Source organism: Copidosoma floridanum, unplaced genomic scaffold (assembly GCF_036245765.1).
Source record: "Copidosoma floridanum isolate Cflo_tuat_1 unplaced genomic scaffold, Cflo_Japanese_pri ptg000030l, whole genome shotgun sequence".
NCBI classification, from domain to species: domain Eukaryota; kingdom Metazoa; phylum Arthropoda; class Insecta; order Hymenoptera; family Encyrtidae; genus Copidosoma; species Copidosoma floridanum.
The window spans coordinates 4,269,102-4,294,602 of record NW_028321907.1 but is presented as its reverse complement, the minus strand read 5'-3'; the positions used below and the strand labels follow the sequence as shown (position 1 = coordinate 4,294,602).

Sequence of the window (25,501 nt, the reverse complement as noted above, 5' to 3'; positions counted from 1 at the left end):
ACGTACCGGCTAGCCGGAGAAGAGAGGCGTCATTTTTTCGATAAAAGGAAGCGGGATGGTAAAACTGTATCGGCCGATGTGTTGCAAGATACGGCATGCTATACATAATATAATCTCGACTGGTTTTCGCGTAAATTACGGGAGTGGATTCGCAACCTTTTTTTGTTTATTGTTGTTTCCGGCAAAGCTCGTTATTCAAAATATTAATATGCGCAGTTGGTGGGTAACTGCTCCCTCGATTCGAGCGGGCGATAGCCGACTAATTTTTAAAAATAAGTGCTCTCCCTCGTAGAGAAAAAAAGTGCATCATCCGCAAATTGTGCGACCAACGAGAAAAGAGCTTCCGGCTCCTGTACACGACGGAGCTTGTAAGCTCGATTATTTTTCTCGATACCTTTGACTTCTCTGGTATATACGGCGCGAGAAAACATCTTACAAAGCCCTCGCTGTGATGTATTATTGTACCATCGCAGCCCCGCACAGGCGCTCTTTGTATTAAACGCTCGTGCAGCCTTTCGAGCTTTCGTCCGCGCGTATTTACGTTTCCTTCTTCTTCGCGTCGTGTACGTTGTAACTACAAGTGCGTGTATATACACTTTGGGCCACGCGGAGTTCTCGCGCACAAAATGATGAACGAGATCGCGTGTGGCTCGACGCGTTTCGTTAGCGCTCGCGCGTGCCTGTGGTTTTTAGAGTAAATAATTAAGCTCCCCTGTACGATGCACCAATCACAATAATAATCTTGATTATTTGCCAACGCAACTCTGCTCCGCGTTGATAAAAGAGCATGCATCTATGTATTGCAGGAGGTGGTTGACGCTAAAGTATTTATCCTCTCTCTGCGGTGATGCATGTGTATTTTTTTTTCTCGCGGCTTAGTTCTGGAAAATAACAAATAACCGTCCTCGTTTTGGTTTCACCGTTGTACGGTTGATTTTCCCCTTCCGTAGCGAAGCTTTCTTTATGAAATCCATAGCCTTTGATGTATGCGTTTTATCGTACAATCATTATCAGGTGTAAATGCGTTTTGTACAGGAAGAAGGAAAAAGATGGGGTTAATTGTAAGCTTCTTTGGTAATTGCGAGAAATTATAATTGAACCGGTCTAAATCAATCATATACAATAATTGAAGCATTCGACAATACACGCAAACAAGATGGATGAGAGGGGCCCCCCCTTTGTCGTGAGGGATGTACACGCGAATCGGCTATTATTTGATTAATTAATCAGACTCGCGTGACTCCGCGTGTGTTGTATATGTGATTGCATCGATGGCAGCTGTTTTCCCCAATATCGGACCAACTGTGGCATTATATGAGGAGGGTGTATGGGGGTGGGCTTCCCCGATCCAATTAATTTTTGGTGCGTGCATCAGTGGGGGATGGTACCTTCTAATACTATGCCCTTTGGAATTCTACGAGTTTTCCTTCCATAGGCTTGGTTTAATTACATCGAAATAAATAATAGTCTTTTTATCGGAATGATCTCACGCGCGATTAGATTTGAGCTTCAAACTGACCGTGTAATTTATTACGATGGCTGTACTGTAATTCGACAAAAGTTATATATATATATATATATATATATTCTACGTACGCATAATTTGCGATATGAATTCCATGCCCACAAGCGTAGGGCAGTCCAGACGCCTCGTCGGGGCTTCTCCGTATGTCTCCTCGACGATACAACGTACAAGGAAAAAACACCCGACGTCTGTATGCGCATGTAGTATATAGCTGTACCATACCGAAGCCCCGCTAGCCACTAAGTACCATAACTAGCTGCGCCGGACTCGACGACGACAACGTTTGGGGTGAGAAAAAAAAAGTACGAAGCCGCGAGGGTGAACAGCCGTACTTTTCAACCCCCCTCCCAAGGGGTGTGTCTACACGGGGTGGATAGGGGATGGTCTTTTCGCGTATGCCTCCCTCCCTCCCAACAGCAGTGGTTGTACCTCACGTGTGTCACTAGCTTTTAGCTTGTATACCGTAATCTTATGGATTTCTCTGCAAAACGATGCTCGGGTGCGTATTTTTGCCATACGTGTAAAACGTGGGATGAAGAAAAATCAATGTACGTGCAACGAGTGTGTCTTTGACATTTTTTGTTTTTCTGCAGACGGAAACCTCAAACGTCGAGTATTTCGTAGATATAATATATGGTGTATATATTCTCCAAAAACCTTTCTCTCTCTCTCTCTCTGTACCGCAAAATATTATAATATCCCATTCCCGATCGCAGACCCATCACTTGTCGTCGGGCACAATTTATCGTGCGCCACCTGAGCTAAAAAAAGAGTAAGATAAAGAAGACGTCAAAGATCGCGCCGTGAGAGAACGTGTCAAAAAAAAAGAAAAAAAAAACAAGAGATAGAAATGTACATACGGATTCTGGTGTATCGAGTCGTCGCAACACGTGAAAGGGGGACTTACGAAGTAGGGAGGGGAGGATAAAACATGGGCATAAAAGTATACGAGCGGAGAGAGACTGCCCGACTCCGTAGGTTGCGTAATTAAAAGGTAAGAAGATATTCGACGCGCGCCGAAACGTGACGACGACTATACATCGTTCCGTACACCCACGACCATACATGTATACTTGGCGTGGAAGGGCAAGGGGAGGAGGGGGACGTATATATCGTCTTTCGCGGATACGTATACCTGCACTGTGTCCCCTGTGCCCCATACCCCTGACTCTTTCTGGATGAAGTTGGGCGACGACACAGCAGCACGTGTTCATTTTTTTTTTTATTCTCCTCCTGCTCGATGCTCCCTTTTTTATTCAAATAAGATACTTTACTCTTCAATTTTATCGTTTCCCATACTCCATCTTTTTCATTCATATTTCAGCCCATGTTGCGTCTTGGCTCGATCAATTTTTATATATTTTTTTTTTCTTTTGCTTCTCGGGGAGAAAAATATCGTATTGTCTCTCTCCATCGCAACGATGGTGGTCGTCGTAGACCCGACATCGTGAATAATAATGCACTTTTCATTTTTACCGCGAATTAATAATTGCTTTTATGCGCAACTCCACCTCGTACAGGCAGGTTACTCCTATATAGCGAGCGGCAACAAAAGCCGTGTAGTGTCTCTCGTGTGATTCGCCGGCATCGGTTATTAATCGATGCAGGCATACGTATGCACACCAATGCACACGCGAATGTATTTGTACACACTCTATCCGGTCGTCGACTCTACACACACACACACACTAGATTCCCGGTAAATTGCAAGCGCACCATCACACCCTCCCCGCCCCCGCGTCATATTATTATTATGATTGTGGATACAGCTGCGACCTCGATAGCATGTACGACCAACCATTCACGCGCGATACGAGCGCGTCTCAGCTGTGAAAAGAAAAAAATGCATGGCACACGTACACGTGTATGTATAATATACTCGCAAAGCCGGAAATAATCAAACGCAAGGAGGGAGGAAGGAGAGCGCGAGAGATCGATCGATCGTGCTTGCACTTCCATGGAGCTTCCAGAGAGAGGAGCTTCCCCGGGGTTCAATGGACTCGTAGGCGCGCGCGCGCGCACAAGCCGAGCTTGCAACGCGTGAGCTTGCGCAAGCGTTCGCCCAATTTATCGCGTCTACCTTATATATATATACGTTATATATACGCATACCCTGCTGAGCTTGCGGGCGGACAAAAGCTCGTCTCGAGCTTTCCTCGTTTTTCCCGGCTGTACCTATATAGTTGAGCGATGTATTTTTTCCTTGTTGTGCTCCCCGGCGTAGCTGCCTCTTGTTCTCCCTCGCGTACATAATAATATACTGCAACATGCGTGTCGAACCCTCCATTTCACACACGCGCTCTCATTCTTCTCGCGTTCCATCTTTCGGATAAGGATTTCTTTTACCATCATCCCTTCTTTGTCCCCCCCGTGCAAGTTGGTGTACTCTCGATCGAGGCCCAAGGGCTTCGTCGCTCTTTTATTTTTTCCGTTTGGAGTCTCAAGTGCCCACAGATTGCGATCCTCCCCCCTTTCTCAACGGACTCTCTTTATTTTGGAAAAAAAAATAATTAATGCGTTCGTACGTACGTACAATATGTTCTCTCGTTTTTTTTTGCGTGTGTGCCTGGTTGTTCCCGCGGTTCGTCGCGACGGGCAGCGTTGGAAACTCGCGTCCCATCGATGACTTATCAATCCGGCTGTCGGTAATTACCCGGGCAAAAACGACAACTTTGAAGCCCCCTGAAGGTTGCTCGTTCCGCGCTATTGTTTCCCCTCGCCGGAGAGACGCGGCAACAATGCCGTCATTTTTATCTCTCGTTTCGCATGAAAAAAAAAAAAAAAAAATACAAAAAGCCAACCTCGAATCATCGTAAATTTCGTTCGAAAGGAGAACGGATGCGTGATGCGTATACATAGATAGAACCCATAGGCGGGGGAGGAGGAGGTGGGGAACAGGACACGGGACATGCACGCTGGAGGAGGAACTAATTGCACCCGTAGGTGTAAGTGTAAGTGTACAGCTGTACCCATTTTACCTGGAAGCAGGCAATTAAATTTCGTGTATACACACCTACAAATAAACACGTATATAAGTATGTAGTCGTTGGAGGTACAGCGTTGACAAGAGTGCATCACTGCAACTACTGCATCGGGGAAGAAAGAAAGAGAGAGCCGGACGGACGCGTGTGCTGCCATTAACTTGATGATAATAATTCCCCCTCCCTCCGATCGGAGCTGCTATACGTATGTATATATACATATATACATGTTATGGCGTTGCGCGATCTTATCTTTTTGCACACACGTATAGAGGCTAGAAAGCATCAGGGAGGCTGCACGGGCGACATATCGCGTGCACGCCGTAATAACACACACATAGTATTATTATATATATATTATATACAACGTATAGCTGCTCCCTCTCTTTTTCTCTCTGCCAATTACCATCGCCCAGTTTTTCACTTTATTTTGTATTTTAGCGTTACACACTTGCTTATACTTTTCGCGGCGGGGGGGAGGAAAGTTGATCTGCGATTTGAAGCGTCGGAGACGGGGATCGTCAGCCACGGAGAGATCGGCCGATAAGCCATGTGCTACTTGATTACGCATTCCCATGTGCACAGGTATATATATATACATATATGTATGTATAAAAGAGGCGCGCGAATAAGTGGACAAGAAAGTTCATTAGCGCGCGTTGCGCGACTCCAAAGGAGAAGGAGGAGAAGCGTGTGTATGGCATTTTATGATAAATTGTTCACGTATGCCTATATATACCTGTCTTCCATTTGCAGCCTCCATAACGTATATATGTAGCGGTTGTTGGCGCTCGCTCTAAATACCCGACGCCGATTTTCCCCGATTCGGCAACCTCCTTTTCGCGCGCGGTCGCGACGACACTTGAGCTTTGCCGGAAAAACATTGAGGGTAATCGGCCCCCAATTATAATATACAGCGGCAAAGGAGTCACACCGTGTGTATATATATGTACTTATATGTGACGGGCACCTGTTCATCCACGATCCCTTTGACAGCCACCGTTTCCTCGTTAGTATTGCGTTAATCCTCCTGTACTATCCGTACACATATACATATACACACACGGGAGTGAAAGTGCTATTATATATTTATACGCCCGTCACGTGTAGGATATATATGGGTGTAGAGCCGTTGCCCACGGGGTGCCAGAGGACCCGCGACCGGATTACGTCGATCGCGCCCCGTTATATTATATTGCTCTCGCCACGCACAACCCGTATACGTGTCCGAGGATCGTTATCTCCTCCTCTCGGATGCTTATCCTCTCCGTATTATATACACACGAGGTGCAGCTACTTATAATATATATACTTACCCCTTTCTCTCCTCTAATAGGATGATCGATTCTAAAGGAGGAGAGCCGTCGTCAATACATGGGACGTGTCTGTAGCTCGAGATAACGCGCCTCTCTAAAAGGGGCAAACGACGGGCATCGTTATCGTTCTATCGTTACTCCCGCTTTTCCTTCTTCTCTCCCAAAGACGGCTACAGTTTTAACGGTACATGCGAGTACATTGGTGTGTGTGTGTGCGCGGGGCCCTGTCCATCGACAGGATATCGAGCGATGAAAAATCCATTCGTCGAAACGAAAGCTCGAACCGTGTGGTGTTTTGTATATTATTGGGTCTCAGGAAAAAAACGTATACCGCTGAGCTGATGATGATGCATCACCGGAAGTGGCCATCATTGATTCGCGTCAACTTTGCACACACCTCGCCCGGAGTTTATCCATATAGGGTTGGGGGGGGGGGTGTAACGAGACAACGGAGCGCGCACACTACAAGAGCATTTTCCTTACCATCGTTTGATGCGCGAGCAGTGCGTATAACTCACTTTTCGATGAAAGCTCGGACTGTAGGTCGCGCATCGCAAGCGTAATGGGCCATAAATCTCACGCGCGCCTCTCTCTTCTTCCGCTAACGAATCCAACGGACCGTCGAGGGTATTCTCGTTCGACTCTGTCGCTTTTCTCTCCTTTTTCGCGTTTTGAGCTGTGCGCGCGTTTGCACAGTATATATATATACCCACCCTACACAGCCCACGGCGATGGCTAATTGATTAAGAATTGTTAAAAATGACGACCACTCCGAGCCGATATTTTCAAGTCCCTTTTGTTGCCTACGATTCATTTCCCGTGACGAGCTTTTCTGTGTGGCTGGCGTTTTTGCGCGCGACTGAATAGGGGAGGGATCAAACATTTCTTTTAGTAATTTTATAATATTGCGAACACACAAGTGACGATACCAAGTTTTAATTCCGTGTTCTTTCGAGTCTTTTATACGCTTATTTCGCATCCCTCAGCTACACACAATGTATGCACGCTCCGTAATATGCTCCGTAAAGAGGAAGCCGTAGGACGTATTAGTCTTGTTTGAGCCGCCGCGCGAGTACTTATAATTTTGCATCGAGTGAAAAGAAGAAGAAGAAGAAAAAAATGAACCGCTGTTAGGTATAATATACTTGCAGGGCTGCATGCGATCGGTACGATAAAAATGAGACCTTCAACGCTCGCGAGAGTGCGCTGGCCTTTTGGAGGTTACGGGGCGTGTGTACTTATCTGCCTGCAGATAATTGCCGGTTTTTATTTTTTTTTCAATTTTTTTTTTTTTTAAACATAGGTACGCGAGCCTCCTCTGCTTTGCTTTTCTTTCTTTCATCCCGATCGAGTGTATGATTTACCGGCTCGTAAAATGTTTCACCAAGTGTGTACATTGTATCCGCGTATTACCCAGTCGCGCTGCATACAACTTCCAAACTCGAATGCTGCCCTGCACTACATGGTGGTAAAATACTCGAATGAAATAATAAAATCGGCGCTGTTGGGGACTGCGGCTGAAAGGAGGCCCTTCGTATATACACGCGAACGCCTATACCCCGATGCGTGTACATGCGCCGCTAATTGCGACAGCTCGCGCCAATTATACATTATATGCACGTGGAAGGGAATCGAAGGACGCGTTATTATTTTTTTTTTTTTTATTTTCGTGCCGTGAGAAGGTAACATCACAAAAGACGTACACGTGTGTGTTGATTGATATATATCATTGTCGCGAGAGCCTATACGTATGTTGACGGTGGATTGTTCGTTTGGTCGAATCGCCGCGGAATAATATACCCTTGAAAAGCACGCGCACATATTTTATTTTCTCCCATTGTAATCGGTAGTCGATACGAGTCTGGGTGAAATTCGCGTAAACTCCCCGTCGGAATCTATACACGTGTAAGTATATATCCAAAGCGCGGAGGCTCGGAGCCCAAGGTGTATCGATCCAACAGAACCGGCTTAGCGGTTTGGTTCACGTGGCCCATTTGGGCGCGCTTCCAGCGCCTGCGATTGTGTGGAAAAAACGAGACATTTTAATAAACCGATACGAATGTATATTGGATCTGTTGGCGAGAAAATAGAAAATCGCACCTGACGTGCAACCGCCATCGATCGATTCGCTTTCCACCGGGAACAATCAAACCTTTCGCGCTCCGTTTCCCTGCGAATGGAAACCCCCCCCCCTTTTTATATGTATAGCTCGCCTTCGAGTGTGGCAAATAACAGCTGTACAAAAGTGTCCCTATTCAATGCCGCGGCGTTTTTTGTTCGCTCGCTCGTCTTTCGTGCGCATCGCAATTAGCCCAATTTTTCGCCGATGGAAAACGGCCCGTCTCTCCCTCTCTCTCTGTGTCTCGCTCGCTATACATAAAAGAAATCGAAGACGATCTACTTTTGTCGTCGTTCGCACACTCTATCGTGTGTGTAAAAGCGCCGTGAGGTGACTCTTGTCGTGTATTACTCTCGCGATATCATTTACACGAGTGTCACGAGTATGTACATATACACACAACAATAACAAACGGGGGAAGGGGGGGGGGAGACAAACAAAAAAGCACCAGCTAGTAGTTAAATCGATGGAGGAAAAGGCCGTCTCGTCCTCCTCTCGTCGCGACCTTATTTCGCGACCTGAGCTATGCTATGTGGACGTATAAAAAAAAAACGACAACGCACACGACACGACGTCGTTAAGATGACGGCGGCTCGTTCCTCCTCCGCTTTGCCCTTTGGTTTTTTTATACATACCTACACGCGGTATTGTGTATATCCGACGGCACGTGTGTATCTTGCTTCCCGTAACCCTGGGAATTCGCGTGCGGACCCCTTTTTATATTTGTACTCTCGGATACATATTTGTAACACCACAGCTGTTTATTCCCCCTCATTTTTTTTTTCTCTACTATTTTGAATAGAGGAACAAACACCGATGTTAAAAACATATACCCATCGAGTCCCTTTGGTTGTATACCCATCATCGATTAGAGAATCAAGTGTTGGGTTTCACCAAAGTATAAGGACACCCGAGCGTGCGTGCACGCGTGAGAAAGTAAATTATTACAAATGGCACTCTAAAAAATGAGACGGTATAGATGCGTCGATAAAACGTGTGATCGCCGCTCGCTATACGGGTGCAGTTGTCTCGAAAAAAAATAAAATAAAAATTAGTCCCCAGACTCGCGCCACACCCACAATCTTCGTCACGGGAGTTTGACCCAAGCTTTGTACACGCGAATATGCATGACGATCGACAATGCCTATATTATGCTCACCCCGCGTATATAGCGGCACTCGTGCAGTATCAATAGCGTACCTATATATATGTACAGTATCCTACAATGATGAACGATGACTCGCGCGAAATTTATTTAATTTTTTGTTTCTCGCTCGCTCTCGCCGTTTGACCGCTCCGCCGAAGCAAAAGCGAGCCGGTGACAGCCACGGAGCTACAGGTATATATCACAATATATACATGTTGATCGGACAGATCGACTCGAGCGTGGCCGGGCATGCGTCTGGTGTCCACCGCCACGGTCTCCTGAGATCTCGTACCTCCGCGCGCATCGATGGTCACGCCCGGCTGGGTCTTCCTCGGTCCCTGTCCACCTGTCCGTCAGAGATTCAGCCGCGGGACCCACTATGATAGGTTTTTTTTTTTTTTCCCTCCTCGATCGGGGAAATTAACAGCTCCGGCGTGCCCATCGAAGAGAATAATTCTCTTTGCCCGATCGACCATTGAGTTGTTGTTGTTTTTTTTTTTTTTTCTCTCGAGACAACTCCATCGTAAGTGTATCGAGTCGATGGATCCTTCGTGTAGCTTACGTAACGGGAGCACGACCGACCCGGCCATTGTTCGGATATTTATATACTCGTCGAATCAGTTGCGTGAAGAGAGTGGGAAAAAAAAAAGAAAAATAAAAGAGGAAAGAGCGTTTTTGTTTTTTCGAAGGTGAAGAGTCGGAAGGAAAAAAAAAAAAAAGAGTCGATCGGGCTATTTATAGAAGCGGCTGTTCCCGACATTGTCGCCTTCCTCCGTCTCTATCTTGCCTTGACACAACGTATACCGGCGACATTATTGCACGTCCGTAAAATACACACTTGTGCGCGCATGTGTGCGAAGAAAAGGCTTTTCTTTCATCGGCCGGAGCGTGCATGCGATGCTTCGGCGAAAGGGAAAATCTTTTTTCTTTTTTTTTTCTACCTATACTCAATGTGTACATCTCCATATAAATTTACCGTGCGTATATAATGTATGTGTACCCGCACAGGACGTCATTACGCGACAATCTTCGCGGTATCTTGATCACCCCCCCTCGGTGTCCTTATAAAATATAAAGCGGTGCAGCTGCGGTCACGGAGCTTCCGGTGGCCCAGGAGGAGGTGGAGCCGAGCTGAGATAAAAATTGCTCCGCAATACTCGTATAACTGTACGTATATAATATTATATAGACAGATTGATATTGTACGATTGCGACCGCAGAGCCGATCCCTTTATACCTGTTTACGAGCCTCGACGTGCTTCCTTCTTCCCTTTGTGTTTCTTCGATCACTGCCACTCGTATAGTATCTAGTGCTCGTCGCTCCGATGGTGGCCCCTTTCGTGGCCGGGCGCACTCGAGAGCTCGAGAAAAGCTCTTTGAAACACTTGCCTTTTTCAGTGGTTTGTTGGCGCAACTTGCAGTGTACAAATATACATTTACCTCTAAGGGTGCGCGCTAGACTCTCCTTCATTTTTTACCAAACAAACAAACATCCGACCGATGTATTTTCGGCCGTACACGCGAGCCATCCATTCATCTGACGAATCATTTTCAATAAAATGAAGCATCGCGACGCACAACTCCTTTGCTACACCCGAAACCCATACGTACGAATGCACGTCCCTCCGGGTAATCCAAGCCGTATACCCTAATTGAAGTCGTTACAAGTCAGCACGGCTAACGAACGCCGTCGCCTATACTCCTGGCACACGCCGAAAGGTCTCATTGTCGAAAAGTGCGTGCGGGCGCGCGTGCCTTCCGCGTAATTGGAGGCACTTGGAAAAGGAGCTCGCGGGAGGTTTGTTGGATTCTCCCCCTCCCCGAGATTGTACATACGAGTGTGGTTTTGTAGTCGCGTGCGTGTATAAGTAAGGGTTTGCGTGCGTGCGAGGGGTGCTGCCACCCCTGCTCTCTCTCTCTCTCTCTGCATATCACCCCCACACGTGTATATACCTGCGTTACTCTCGCGAGTTTATTCATTCGATTTAAGGAGAACTCTTTCCCCCCCCTTTCGTTCCTTGGATTTCAGTGTCTTTTTATTCTCCAACATGAACGTCAAGCGCAATTGATACACTTGTACACGTGATTAATGTATCGTGGTAGACATTGTAATCATCGTTTTAAAGCGGAAAAAAAAAAAAGTTAAGTTTAAAGTCTCTTCGGTGCTCGCGCAATTTACGAGACAAACTTCCGTTTGGAGCTCACCCATCACGGAGCGCCACTTGGAGAAAAGTCAACACACCGTCGTGCGCGTGTATAAACACCACCAGCGTGTAATTCGTCCTCAAGTAGCGAGCGAGCGTCTATAGTCTGCGGAGAAGACAGACGTACGGGTAATTTGATCCAATGCGGGCATGTACATAATCATATATATATATAGTGACTCCCAGACGAGCGTTTCAGAAAGTAAACTAATTTGAAAAAGCTTAGGGGGCACTTGAGAGAACACACATGTGTATATGGATATACACTTGTAAGCGTGCCTGTCAAAGTTCAACTTAGTTCTCTCTCTCTCTCTATATGTTCTATTCTTGAAGAAATATTTAAGTAAGGCCCATTTATCTTTTGCTTGTGCTTCCGCGTTCGGGATATGGGGGAAAAACACGAAAGCTGTTGTCGCCACAATCGCTTATCCATATATATTTTGTTCGCACATCTTCCGCTGACAGTATCGAAATGTTATATGTTTATACTATACAAGTGAATCAATTTCGAGTTATAGGAGGGGGATTGATTTTCCGGGAAAATCGGGAAAAATCCAATTGCTCCGGAGGCCATGAAAACAGGGAGCAAAGAAAGCGCCCCGTGAGTCACGTAAGACGACGAATAATAAAACACCACCGAGCGATACAACCATATAAGTTTGACAGGGTTGGGCCGCGCAATCCAGCCCCCCATGAGAATGTATTATTATTTATTCATTTATTGTCTTTTTTTTTTTCCATGTGTGTTTGAAGGGTACTGAAGCCCCCAGGTGGCGGTAGCAGCGACATCTTCGGCGCCGGTTCGGAGACAAACAGCCCTCGCAGGGTCAAGCAGCACCAGCAGTCGCAGCTCGGCGCCTTCTTCAACGGGGGTGGCCAGCCGGGCCAGCAGCAGGACACGTCCTCGTCTAACGGGAGCAGCGCACCGGAGACGCCGCGCAGCAAGCCCGGTAATGACTCGTACAAACGACTGTTCGGTCCTCCCGATGCCCGTCCGCTCTCGACCCCCAACTCGAAACACCACATGCGCAGCAACATATCGCTCACCAGCTCGGGCTCCAGCGATCGCTCTGCCCTGAGCTCGCCCACTAATCTTAACAGGAACCTCCTCGCTGCTCGTAATAATATTAACAACAACAACAACAACAACAACAGCAGCAGCCACAGGCCGCTCGTCGACAATGGGGACGGCGTCGATGCTAACAATGGTTACCAACACAACGACGTTGTCGGTACGTAATTGCGTAGTATAGCTGTTACGCCTCGATCATCGTTTCACCAAAGATCGATGGACGTGTTTTTTTTTTTTTTTTTTTTTTTTTTTTTTTTTTTTTTTTTTCTATACCAACACTTTACTCATCATCATCACCGTGTATACACTTGATGCTATGTGACAATTATACCTAATACACGCGCGCATCGCGTCGCGGTGTCTTTTTGCACATTGCACACTTTGTGTCTTTTTTTTGTATTGTGTCGTTGTAGCTCGAGTGTTTCTGCCGGTTGGGGTCGGCAATGCGCTCGAGAGGGCTGGTGATGGTGTATAAATACCAAACATTCGTTTGTCTCGTTTAAACAGTTTTTTTTCCACATTTTTTTTTTACTCTCGGCGTTTAGCCCGAATTGGACTGTTTAGAATTCTTTTTTTTTTTTTTTTTTTTTCTTAAGTTTTTTTTTTTTCAAGTCACAAGTATTAGGCGTGTGTTGCTCATTGGTTTTGGTTTTTGTTGTAAAATTAGCTTTCAGCAGTGTGCTTTACGTAATTGTGTTTAAAAATCATGAAAGCTGTTGACCATTTGGGTCGAAGAAGTTTGTTCCAAGGCTGCGTAATAAGTTTAAGAAGATCACATGGTTACTCAATGCCTCGATAAATTTTTCTTTGGCCAATGCGCTTCGTCGATTTTAAAGTTGTTTTTATTAATTTATATCAAAAAGCATTAAAATGAATATCTTGTTACGCAACTTTTCAACTACTTGGAATTCTAGTACACTTGGTTTTTGATTGCACAGAAGAGATTCGTTGAAGTAGTTTTGAAAACGGAAAATTTAATTTGCATTCACTTGTAATTGATTGTAGAATGTAATTTGCACGCTAGTTGAAATAAAATTTAATGTTTTTGTTGAACGATGACAAATTTTTTCTGTGCGATTGGAGAGTTCTGTTTGTACGACAATTTTGTAAATAGTACAGTCAGAACGTGAAAAACCTTAGCTTGAAATATGTGTCAACGTACTCACTTTTAATATTTAAGACAGATAAATTATGTTCAATGTATATAATTTAATACATGCAATTTTTAATCAACTTATATTTTTCAATGTTAAATTCGAGACGAGAAGCTTTGAATATTTTATATTTCTAAATTATATTTATACAAATTTTGAAATTGAATATTGATTTCTCGTCTGAATTGCACTGTTCACAAGCAGCATTTAGGAGAATCAAGCGATTTCGTAAGTGTTTAACACTAAAAATCATAGAATAGCAAATTTTACACTCAAATTTTTTACTTTCAATATTTCAATCACATCCTTCATTTGAACACGAAGTCTTGGCATTTATCGATTGGCAAATTACTTAATCACACCAAATTTTTAGTTACTTTCAAAATTTACATTGAATCCATCATTGGAATTGCATCTTAAAGATTTCTGTTCATTTTCCTAAGTAGTGTCAAACAGAATAAATTTTTTAGAACCTACCAAACAAATATTATCAAACTATGTGCACAAATTTGGAGTTAGTTGACCATTTTTCAATTTCACTAGCTTTAAGTTAATCACAAACCATTTATTTTATTTCTTACATACGCTGTAGTGTACAAAATGTGCTTTTAATCGAACAATTTTTATAGTGACATGAATTGTGTCTGTTGCACATTTTTTACACGAGGCTCATTATATTTCCTTCATTTTACGTTAACCTTCCTGCATTTTATAATTTTATTTCACAATTACTGTACTGTAACAAATAATGTTGAATTAACATGGAATCGTTTTTTTTCATTCCAATGGATAAAAAACTAGTTTCACGAGACTGACTTTGTACAAAAATTTTATTTTCTTACAACTGGAAATGAAATACTAGCTAGGACTAATTCATAAAAATTATTTCACAATTTTGTAAAATTTCTTCAATTTATCACGATCGCTTACGAAATGCTGTACGTATTCACTATTAATTCAATATTTGTCTGTATACAAAGGTCATACCTTGCATGTCTCACGACTATAAAAAAAATCTGGATTTAAATGCTCAGAAATTGATTAGAACCATTCCTATCCGTCGAATGGTATTGACTGAACAGTTTTCACGACATAAAAAAATAACAAAAGATTCTCAATTTTACATTTCAATTTAAAAAATCGTTTTTCTTACAAATTTAACATACTTTGATTTTTTTTTTTTTTTTTTTTTTTTTACAAGATCGATTGAACAAAAAAAAAGTTATAAATTGTAGAAAAATGTGTTTTATAAATGTTGCAAACCATAAATTAGTGTCAATAAACTCACCAAAATATTCCATCAGTAACTGTTCAATCAATACGTATTTAAATGAAAATGGAACAACGAATTTTCCTATCGTCTAAAACAAATTGAGGAGCAACAAACATAAATTGTTTTATAGATAAAAAAAAAAAAAAAAAAAAAAAAAAAAAAACTGTCAACAATGTACGTGTTTCTTCTCTTTTTGTTTGCTTCGGTGACGGAACCTCCCATCCTTGTGACCACGGCCATATGTGTGTGCGCGCTCTCCAACCTGCTCTCATCTCCTGCACATGTTTAACAAAACCTCCAACAAAAAAATCCCACGCCTCTCGCTCTCTTGCTATTGCTACCCTGTGCCATACCACTGCCACTTTTAATTTTGCTCATTAAACAAACAAACAAACAAACAAACAAAAACGAATTGCGTTCGACGCCGCGCTGCAGGAGGATCGTCCTGCATACCGCGCAATCCGGTCACCGGTGATGGGGTCGACGTCAAGCCTCACGGGTCGAGGCGTATGATACGCAGGATCAAAGGTAAAAACGAGTTCAACCCTTGCTCTCGACTATCCTTGTATTATCCTCTCTCTCTTTTTTTTTTTCATTTTTCCGTCCCCTTTCCTCTCCTTTTTATTATTTTTTTACTATTGCCGTTACAATATATTTTTAATCTTCATGTTTTTATTTCTTTTTTTCCAGTTTTTTCTTCTGTTGTTGCGTTGTTGTTGTACATATATATACATATATATTTCTCATTCTAGGGTTTATAGCGTACCAGTAAATATCACATTATTTTATGCCTTGTGAGATGTGATTTAGTTAGTATATAAGTGAATGTGTTGTTTTTTAATATTATTTGTGGAAATTCCAAAGCATGAGATTTTTCTTGTTTGCAAATCAACATGGATTTCGATTGGGTGCATTTTTTTTATGTTTAGTTTGATATATTTTCAAATTCATCCGTTTTATTTTTTTTCTGTGCATTTTATTTTGATTTTTAAAATCTAGTATCATCGTATAGGTAAGAAATTGACTGAAATTGTTTCAAATGAGCAATTTTTATTCTATTTTTCAATGTTTCAAAAATCATTCAAAAAATATAAGTACATTTTGAACCACGATAACCGATAATTTGAATAAAAATGAATAATATTTCTACTGCTTTGATATCGATGGCATTGGAAACTTTAATTTTTCACCCCAAGAATGTTTAACGTACGAAAGCTACGCGATACAAAGAAAGTAATGTATGAGAAAAATAAAAAATAACAATCAAACGAAAGAAAAATAAAAAAAAAAGAAAAAAACTAAACTTTTCCTCGTGATTTCCCAACAGACGGCAATCCGGTGACGGGCACTGGCTACGAGAACTCGGCTGGCCAGCAGAACGGCACCATAAGCGGCAGCGCATCCAGTGCCGGCAGCGAAAAATCCAGCACCGACTCGTCGCCCTCTGCCGGCCTCCGAATGAAGAAACAGCGCGTGCCACCCGGCGGCTTCTCATCCGGACTCTGGTAAACCCTCCGACCAGCGCACCCACCATCCTCCGCCCCATCCCCCATATCCGTGTTTGACAAGGAAAACAAAGAAAATTGCAAGCGTAAAAAGAAAATACGAAGGGGAACACGTACACGAACGGAATGAGGAGAGGATTCAGCAGCAGAATCGCGAGACGAAGAATCGATTTGATATATATACATGTTATGATGATGATAATAATAATAATAATGCATACACATAAACATATACTTAAAACGGACATACTTTCATTGATTTTTTATTTTTTTGTCACTGCTATCACTATTGCTATTTCTATATAATTAGCATTGTCAATGTTTAATTTCACGCGCGTAAGACTTTCAAAAAAAATAAATAAACAAATCTTGTCGTTACATAATTCCAATCGGCAGTTATCGCTGTATTGTTGTGCGTACATGACAATGTCTCTCTTTTTAGTAGTGTTTATGTACTATTATTACGTTGCGATCAGAGATTTTCCGACAAATTTCATGTTCATCGTGTATGGTCGATGGTGATTGAATGCGCGAATTTCGACGCCTAAAGTTATCGAGAGTTGTGTAACATTGTACGCGAAAAACAAACACAAAGAGTTTACGATCGATTTGCGTTTTTTTTTTTTTTTTTAATTCTGATTGCTATCAATATCATTTCTTATTTTGCAAAAACGGTGAGCTGAAATTTTATTGGAATCGATCGACTAGCTATCACACGATAAATATTAAATTATTTTTTTTTCACATTTCTCGCATTATTGTTTATTTGCTCGACTATCGTTTGAATTTGAATATTGGAATGAAAAAAAGTCGATACGTGACGAGTCGATGGGACGAAAATTTGATTCACTTGAATACTACTTACTATTTTTTTTTTTTTTCTTTTTTTTTCATTGTAACGTGAACCAAAAGAAATTAAAATGTGAAAAGAATAACAAATATTCTATGATTACGTACAATACATATTTATCTTACTATGAAGAAAAAAAGATAATACTCTTTAGACTTTGAAAAAATTTTTATCTGTACCTATTAGACGAATTCGAGGACTATTTCAACCTTATGATTAAGTGAAAAGTTTTAGAATGTCTTTAGTATAGATCAGTTGAAGAGAACAGAAAATAAAGATAATTGTATATTTATATAGACTATAAACTTGCGTGTTTTTCTTTCTTCAAAAAAAAAAAAAAAAAATAATAATATTAAAATAAAATCTGAAATTAAAAAAGTGCACTATCAAAAAAAAAAAATCAAGTAGAGATAAAGTGCTTTCTTAATCCCTGTGCCTTTCATAACTAATATTATTTTATTATGACTATTTCTATCCACAACTATTATAATTTTTATCTAGACAGTTCTTAATGACTTGGACGATTACGTTCAAATCAAAATATCAAAAAGACGAAAAAGATATAGACATATAAAACAGCATAATAAATATATAAATATTTCCCTCTATATCGATCAAATAGAACTACTTATAACTTACATCTTTCTGTCATTACCGTTCATAGCGTAACTATCACTACCCAGTAAAATTCGATACAAAAAATTGGTTTATTTTAATTTCAGACTTTTTACAGCCAACATCCATCATCGTAGATACTTATTTTTATTTGTTTGACAATTTTTTTTTTTGACTCTTGCAAAGCTTAGCAGAGGCACATTATGTTAACCATAATATTTATTTTATTTCACCGCGAAGTCTAATGCGAAAGTAAACTTCTGCACTTTATTTTATTTCGTAAGTATGTTACTTATATCATAGCCGTCTTCTACTTCATAGAGTAACAATATTAAAAGCAATTGTCATTCGAGAGCGTAAACTACGTGCTTTAATTGTACATCATGTTTTAAACATTACTCGCGGACAGCCTTTTTGTACTATGGTATTGATAAATAAAAGACATTTTGTAAGCTACACACACATCATTTCGTTTTTTCACTTTTTTTTATTTCCTCCTTGCATATCCTATATCCCACTATCGTTCATACCATCACTTCAAATTTTTTGCATAACGTCCGGTGCCATTATTGACAGATTTTTCCGTAGAGTTTCACAACTAGAATGTTGGGAAAAAAAACTTTTCAAGAACAGACAATACACATTCAAACTTAACAAATTATTTGGAACTGAGTTAGGGTAAATAAATAATCAAAATTATAAAATAAATGTATATTGAGCTCAATACAACAGTGAAGGTAACTTTATGTTTTTACGCTATCTTTGTATAACATTTTTATACTTTTGTACATTTGGTAACACTGGAAAGGAACTAATGAATCAAGGAATACATGTATGAAAGTAAAAAAATAAATCTAAGTAGTTTTGATCTATTACACTTAGTTGAATGTAAAATAAACATGAACAGTTTCTAACACTTTTTACAGAGTTTTCAAATTCTTGATTACGTTTTTGATGGATGGACCGTCCTTAATTTTACAAAGAGTAGTAAAGGCATGTCGAAGATTTACTTCGTTTTCTAGTTTGGTTGCTATTTCCTGGGCTCGCTTAGTTATGTGTGCAGGTATACCAGCCAGTCTAGCAGCATTAAAGCCATAGGATTTGGGGCAAGCACCCTGGCTGAGCTTGTATAAGAAACTCACGTTTTGTTCCGTAACTTCACCTTCGTCCTCATTTTCTATCTTACAAGCCTAAAAACAATCCAATTCGTCATAAATAATATTATCCAGAAATTCAATGGTAATGACATTCTCAAAATGCATGGCACTTTCATTTAGAGATCAAATTGAAAATCTCATAATTACCATGTGAGCGGAAGAAACGTTGGCACTGTCTTTGAAGTCTTCAACAAGAGAATGATAGTGAGTTGAGAAAAGTGTCCTGCACTTTTTCTTTGTAAGAGCATCGACCACTGAAGCAGCGATAGCCGTTCCATCGTAAGTGGATGTGCCTCTGCCTGATATTTACAAAAAATGTAATTTAAATAAATGTTCGTGAAATAAGATGATGAATGAGTATACATGGAATGTCTATTTACCCAATTCATCCAAAAGAACGAGCGAGTGAGTTGTTGCATGTTGTAGTATAGCTGCAGTTTCACTCAACTCAACCAGGAATGTACTTTGACCAGCCATAATATCGTCGTTTGCTCCAAGACGGGTAAATATGCGATCGACGAGTGTTAATTGACAAGCGCTTGCAGGCACGTGGCATCCCTGATTAAAATTAAATGATCCATTAGAATAAGAACTAAAATAATCATTGATAAATACAGTTAACAAGTGATTATTACAAGTTGTGCCATCACTGTGATGAGTCCAACTTGCCGCATAAGCGTAGATTTACCACCCATGTTGGGGCCTGTTAAGAGTATTAATGGAGCAGTTTCTTTCGTAGCAATTAATGTGTCATTAGGGATAAAGTTGTTGGACGGTATACACGGGTGTTTTCCATCTCTTATTTCAATCATTATCTAAAATAATATCAAATAGTAATTGTAGCTTAAGCCGAAATATAACATTAATGACCATTTTAAACAGTACCTCATCACCATCCGTGTCATCATAAACAGTCGGAATGCAAACATCGCAGGTTCGGGCATATTCCGTCAAGGAGATCAAACAGTCGAGAACAGCAATATTGTAAATTCCAATGCTCCACTTGTCAAACTCTTTGCTGAACTTGGCAAAAATTTTGCGATTACTGTCTCCTAAGACTTTGTCTCTTTGTTCTTCAGCGGCAATCTGTCTGGCGAGGAATTCCCTAGTTTTTGACGTGGAAAAATTTTTAAATCCTTTTTTCGAACCTTGGTATTCGTAGCTATGGTCAATTTTGTTTATTTGACTAAGAGGGATCTTGATTTGGAATCGTTTTTTGTTGCCACCACAGTACTCAATTTGGTCACCAAAATGTTTCTTCTGTTTGTTCAAGTAAGCATCCGACTCCTCTTTGATCTGAGCTAATTCTAGCAAAACCTCATCGTATTCTCGATCGACGCCGTGTTTAGGGATAATGAAGCCCTCTTTTTTGGCTTGTTCGTGGTTGAAAGCATTCTAACAGCAAAATTTTTAATAATGTTTTGATATATTGCATTGATTTTAGAAAAAGCATGTTTAAGCTTACTTTAAAATGATCCAAGGTTTCTTTTAGATCAGGGAAGTCACCCTTCGGTTCCAACTTGGTACACTTGGTAATCAATAAAGAATTAAAATCTAAAAAGTTAAATGTCACGTCAGAAATGCTTAAGAAACTACAATTTATTTTTTATTTTTTACCAGAAAATTTTTCGATTATTGATAAGATTTCATCAAAACTGTTTATCATGGCTATGAAATCATTGATTTTTCTCTTTGAAATAATATCTGCACTGAACAATATGGCACGACTATCTGGATGATTTTGTAGATTAGCTGCATTTCCATAAGCGTGAACTCTTAAATTAGAAAAAAATTTGTAATTTATATTTCCAGATAGAAGAGCAGAAACAGTTTCAAGTACACTTACTTGCTTAATAATCGCTCCATATCTGGCAAGGTACTTAATTTACTCCGGACTTTTGCAACAATGTCTGGATTATCCAACAGCTGAGTTATAGCTTCTTGTCGTTCGATAATGACACTCTTGCGACAAGATGGCCTGCAGATCCATTCCCGTATTAATCTAAAAGAAATCCCATAAGACTCAAGATTTTTATTGTCCATCACTACGGTCATTTTCGTGAGATATAGTCTTTCAGTTACCTCTTTCCAAAAGCTGTGCAGCATTTATCCAGTACTTCAATGAGAGATCCATCACTTCCAAGGATACGCAAATTATTAATCGTAATTGCATCCAAGACCTATTAAAGTGCAGATCAAATTTCAGACATAATATATGTACTTGGATTGAAAGCAGATTTTTTAAGTAATTTTATGCAAATTACCATGTTATGAGCAAACTGAGTCTTTTCCTTTCTTCCCTTCTTGATACTCGTAAAATCTGGTGGGCTGTAGATTTTAAACCGACCTAAGGAAAGTAACTGTTGGTCTAACATATATTCTTTGAGCAAATACACACAGCCACCCAAAGCATTAATTGCAAGCTCCTTATCTTCTGATGCCATAAGTTGTGAGCTGTCAGCTGTAAAAACAAATGAACACCACTAATTGATCTGGTGAAATGTGACGGATGAATGACTCAAAGGTAGCAATCGTGTACTTACCTTTGTTCAAGAAAGGTTGTAAGCTTGTTGGCCACGTGAATTCGGACTCATTTCCTTCTTTTTTGAAATAATTATTCTCGTAAAGGGTCTAAAAACAATTAAGTATTACGTGGTTGAATCTTTTCATATGAAAATCGAAGCAGTTCATACCTTCAAGACTTTCGTTGATGTCCAGAATTGCACTTCCTTTTGTAGCGCTTCTTTCATTACGTTGGGCAAAAAACTGTTTATTATTTTCAGTGTAGTAGGCGATAAGTTGCCTCGTTCATAAAGAATGTGAGCAGGTGGATGGTGAGCAAGTAAAGTTAATAGCCTCGAGTTGCAACGATCATCTTGAAATTGGCCGAGATGAAATTCACCAATGGAGGTGTCGATGAAACAAACTCCATAAAAAGGTAAACCAGTCGTTTGTTTTTCAATTATCGACAACAAATAGTTTGATGTAGGTGCCACTGCCTCCGTATCTTGGGCTGTGTAGATTCTCGTTCCTTTAGAACTGATCTGGCATAGCTCACGGATTATAACTTTATCAAACTTTGACGATTTTGCTATTCAAGATAAAATAATATTATAAGCGAAAATATTGGAGCAATAGAAAATTAATACAATTGAGCAATTACTTTTGGCGTAGCGTGTAGCTGCCATTTCTGGAGTTTCCATTTGTTCAATTCTTGCTACTTTGTAGCCTCTATCAATAAGACTTGCTGAGTAACGTCCATAAGCAGTTTCAATAAAACCTGAGAGAGCAAATTCTCTCTAGCAAATGATAGCAAAATAAATTGAAGTATAAATGTAGTTTGGCAATTTTTAATGATTTAGATTGTTTGCATACCTTCAAGAAAGATGTATTCAACTCATTTACTCCAGTGACAGCATCCATATGGTACAGTTCATACCATTTACCAAGTTTGAACAATAATACACAGTCATAGTGACGAGATTTTAAAGTCCACCATTGTCGCATAACCTGGAAAATTTAATACAAATATTTAACGTTACCAAATTTAATGTAGTACTTAACTTAACACTAAATTACCTACAGGAGTTTGTTTATCCATAAAGCTTTGGGGAACATAAAGAGTCCTTGGATCATAATCAGGATGTTCGGGGGAACGCATCATTGCGTCTTTAATTTTATCTGGCTGTAAAAATTCGTACGTCAAGTGTGGCCAAGATCGGGTATCCGAAGCTTTTGGGGCTGTTGGTTCAACGCCACTTGGTGGAATGTCACATTTTATGGATTTTTGTGCAGAGCTTTTAGCGGCTTTACCATTATTACCTCTCCTCCGTTTCTAAAATATGAACTAAGGATTACCTATAACTTTTTACTTTAAGTATACAATTGGAACTGTAATACCTTGGGAGTCTCATCATCAGAGTCTTTTTCGCTAGCTGGTTCGCTGTCACTCACAGCTTCAGACAATGACCCTTCATCTGATTCCTGGGACACATCACTATCTACATTGAAAACAAAATTCTTTTTTATACAGAATAATAATGAAATAACAATTTATAAACGCTAAGAATCCATAGAAGTGATATTGACCAGGCTTGTACTCATCTCCAGAATCAATTTCAGGATCGCTTTCTTCATCTGGAAGAATGATTCTCCTTCTCTTGTTGGGCTTTGGTGTGGCTTCTTTATTCTCACCACCATCTTCATCTTCAACCAGCTCTTTCTCTAGCCGTCTCTTTTTGTCTTCCTTTCCCTTTTTTTCCTTCTTTTCCTTACTGTTTTTGTTACTACCAGCATTTTCTTTGCCTTTCTTTTTTGTTTCATCTAAGTACATAAATAGAAATTAAGTCTTATTATGACTTTTTTGAATGTTTTCATAACTTGAATCAATTAACCTTGGTATATAATATATTATTTTAAGTACAAATCACATGTCACAACTTGATCTCAATTTAGCCAAGCTCTGTATGATAAAAGTGTCTTTCAAAAAATTCGGTATGATTTGTTAACACTGGTTAACATTTTTTTCGCAAAGTGTATAAACATGATTGTTTACCTTTCTTCGGCCTGGTCTTTGATTCTTGCTTGGGTGCTTCGGCTTTTGTTGTTTTGGTCTGTTTACGAGAGGTCTGGTTCTGAGTGGTTTTTGTTGCTCGAGACCGAGTCAAAATTGCGCCGGACTTGGGCGATTTATTAGTTCTGACCCTCGGCATTTGAGAGTTGTCGAGGTTATCTTAACGAGTAAATTTTTACGTTTACCAAGTAAGCTAACACGTGACGACTTTTTCTAATTTATATTACTTCCTACGTAAATTTTTTATGTCAAAATGTGCAGTGTAGAAAGTTGTACATTTAAATGTTTTATGATGACTAAGTACTGATATTTAAGAGAAAAATGTAGTCGTTAAATGACCTTTTAACAGTTCATCATACGTATATGAGGTTATAGCCATTACTAATAGCTCGGAACCAAACAGTGGGTGTATTCCGCAAATGCTGCCAGCAGTTAAGGAGTTAAGTTACGTAGGTTGTGGTAACGCCGCATGGTCGGGCAGCGCTAGCGTCAACCTGTACTAACTGTCGGTGGGTTCCGCATGTCAACAAACTTTGATATTTTTTACTGTTTTCGCTCCCATGCCATCTGATATTTCGGAGTTTGTTGACATGCGGAACCCACCGACAGTTAGTACAGGTTGACGCTAGCGCTACCCGACCATATTGAGACAATCAATGATTGTATCATGAGTTTTTGTATAAAGTTCAATTTATACAAATAAGTTGGTAAATATAGGCACACATGATTAATATTTAAACATTTTAGGCTGTATAAATATATAACATAGATTCCAAATATGCATTATTACCGCTGGAATATGCTAACAAAACCAAATATCCGTCTTTCTCACCCAGCAAAATAATAGGTATCTGTATAATCCTGTATCAATTTATTTCACACATGCGAAATGTTCAATGACAGTAAACAATGACATAATTTCAAACTTTACTTTTAACTCTTCATTTCACACGTAATTTTACAATGCAATTGATAAATTATTATTCATACAAAAGTATTAATATTCTTATAGGAGGTCGATTTTCAGGCAAAAGATTATTTGTAAACTTGCCGTAAACAGCACAGCCAATGTCAACTTTTTATTTTCTATCTACACAACTAGTTGCGGCTGGTTTTAGCGTTTCAGATTTCTAAACTAAAAAGTGGCCCTAAAATTCTGAAGGAAAGCTTTAGATATTTTAGGCCCTAGAGCCATGTTGTCAATTATAAACCAGCCGCAACTTATTTGACAGATACAAAATGAAAATTCAACATTTTCTGTGCTGTTTGCGGCAAGTTTACAATTTATCTATTACTCGAAAGTATAAATATATAGGAGGTCAATATTCGTATAAAACATACACTGCAAACTTGCCGCAAGTAGCACAAACATCGTTAATTATTTATTTTGTATCTATTTCAAGAGTTGCGGCTGGTTTATAAGTGACTAAATGGCTCTAGGGCTAAGCTGCCTAAAGCTCTCCTTCAGAATTTCAGAAGCAATTTTTGGCCAAAAAAATCACGACCGCTAGATGGCGCTGATCCTAATGATTATAACTACTTATAGTAGAGCCATTTAATCAATTATAAACCAGCCGCAACTAATTTCGTAAATACAAAATAAATAGTTAAAGATAATTGTGCTACTTGCGGCAAGTTTGCAGTGTATGTTTTATACGAATATCAACCTCATATATATTTATACTTTTGGGTAATAGATGAATTGTAAACTTGACGCAAACAGTGCAAACAACGTTAACTTTTTATTTTATATTTATGAAATTAGTTGCGGCTGGTTTATAAGTGACTAAATGGCTCTAGGGCTAAGCTGCCTAAAGCTCTCTTTCAGAATTTCAGAAGCAATTTTTGGCCAAAAAAATCACTACCGCTAGATGGCGCTGATCCAAATGATTATTACTACACTTGTAGTAGAGCCATTTGATCAATTATAAACCAGCCGCAACTGATTTTGTAAATACAAAATAAAAAGTAAACATTGTTTGTGCTGTTTGCGGCAAGTTTACAATGAAT

General features: G+C 40.0%; 2 protein-coding genes across 6 annotated transcripts in view; one reads left to right on the top strand and one right to left on the bottom strand.

Annotated features, from left to right (window-relative positions):
* Jupiter (microtubule-associated protein Jupiter) overlaps positions 1–18,223 on the top strand; it is an 86,915-nt gene extending 68,692 nt beyond the window's left edge. For 2 of the 5 annotated variants that reach the window (XM_089596533.1, XM_089596532.1), the window contains 3 exons: positions 12,046–12,524; positions 13,723–13,746; positions 15,227–15,907. In XM_089596533.1, coding sequence (XP_089452659.1) covers positions 12,046–12,524; positions 13,723–13,746; positions 15,227–15,543 — 820 coding nt within the window. In that variant the 3' untranslated portion in view covers positions 15,544–15,907. Of the gene's footprint in view, positions 1–12,045; positions 12,525–13,722; positions 13,747–15,226; positions 15,908–16,118 lie in introns of those variants that run through there. The other 3 variants (XM_089596534.1, XM_089596535.1, XM_089596536.1) reach the window with 3 other exon arrangements.
* A 234-nt stretch (positions 18,224–18,457) lies between these two features.
* On the bottom strand, positions 18,458–23,908 carry LOC106640151 (putative DNA mismatch repair protein Msh6). Its single transcript, XM_014354088.2, has 18 exons — positions 23,474–23,908; positions 23,008–23,241; positions 22,819–22,919; positions 22,502–22,753; positions 22,294–22,428; positions 22,082–22,217; positions 21,612–22,009; positions 21,462–21,549; positions 21,183–21,379; positions 21,001–21,098; positions 20,765–20,920; positions 20,536–20,693; positions 20,384–20,472; positions 19,804–20,313; positions 19,554–19,733; positions 19,299–19,476; positions 19,066–19,217; positions 18,458–18,951 (listed from the first exon to the last, which is right to left on the bottom strand). Exons 1-18 carry the CDS (start codon positions 23,628–23,630, stop codon positions 18,682–18,684), a joined length of 3,489 nt encoding a protein of 1,162 aa, XP_014209574.2. The 5' UTR covers positions 23,631–23,908; the 3' UTR covers positions 18,458–18,681.
* Positions 23,909–25,501: the final 1,593 nt, after the last annotated feature.

Excerpts from the sequence above, each read along its gene's own strand:
- LOC106640151 (XM_014354088.2), bottom strand. The coding sequence starts at position 23,630 with ATGCCGAGGGTCAGAACTAATAAATCGCCCAAGTCCGGCGCAATTTTG. Across the intron at positions 21,550-21,611 it reads CATCAACGAAAGTCTTGAAG|ACCCTTTACGAGAATAATTA; the intron begins GTATGAACTGCT and ends AATTGTTTTTAG. Across the intron at positions 21,099-21,182 it reads CTCAGTTTGCTCATAACATG|GTCTTGGATGCAATTACGAT; the intron begins GTAATTTGCATA and ends GCACTTTAATAG.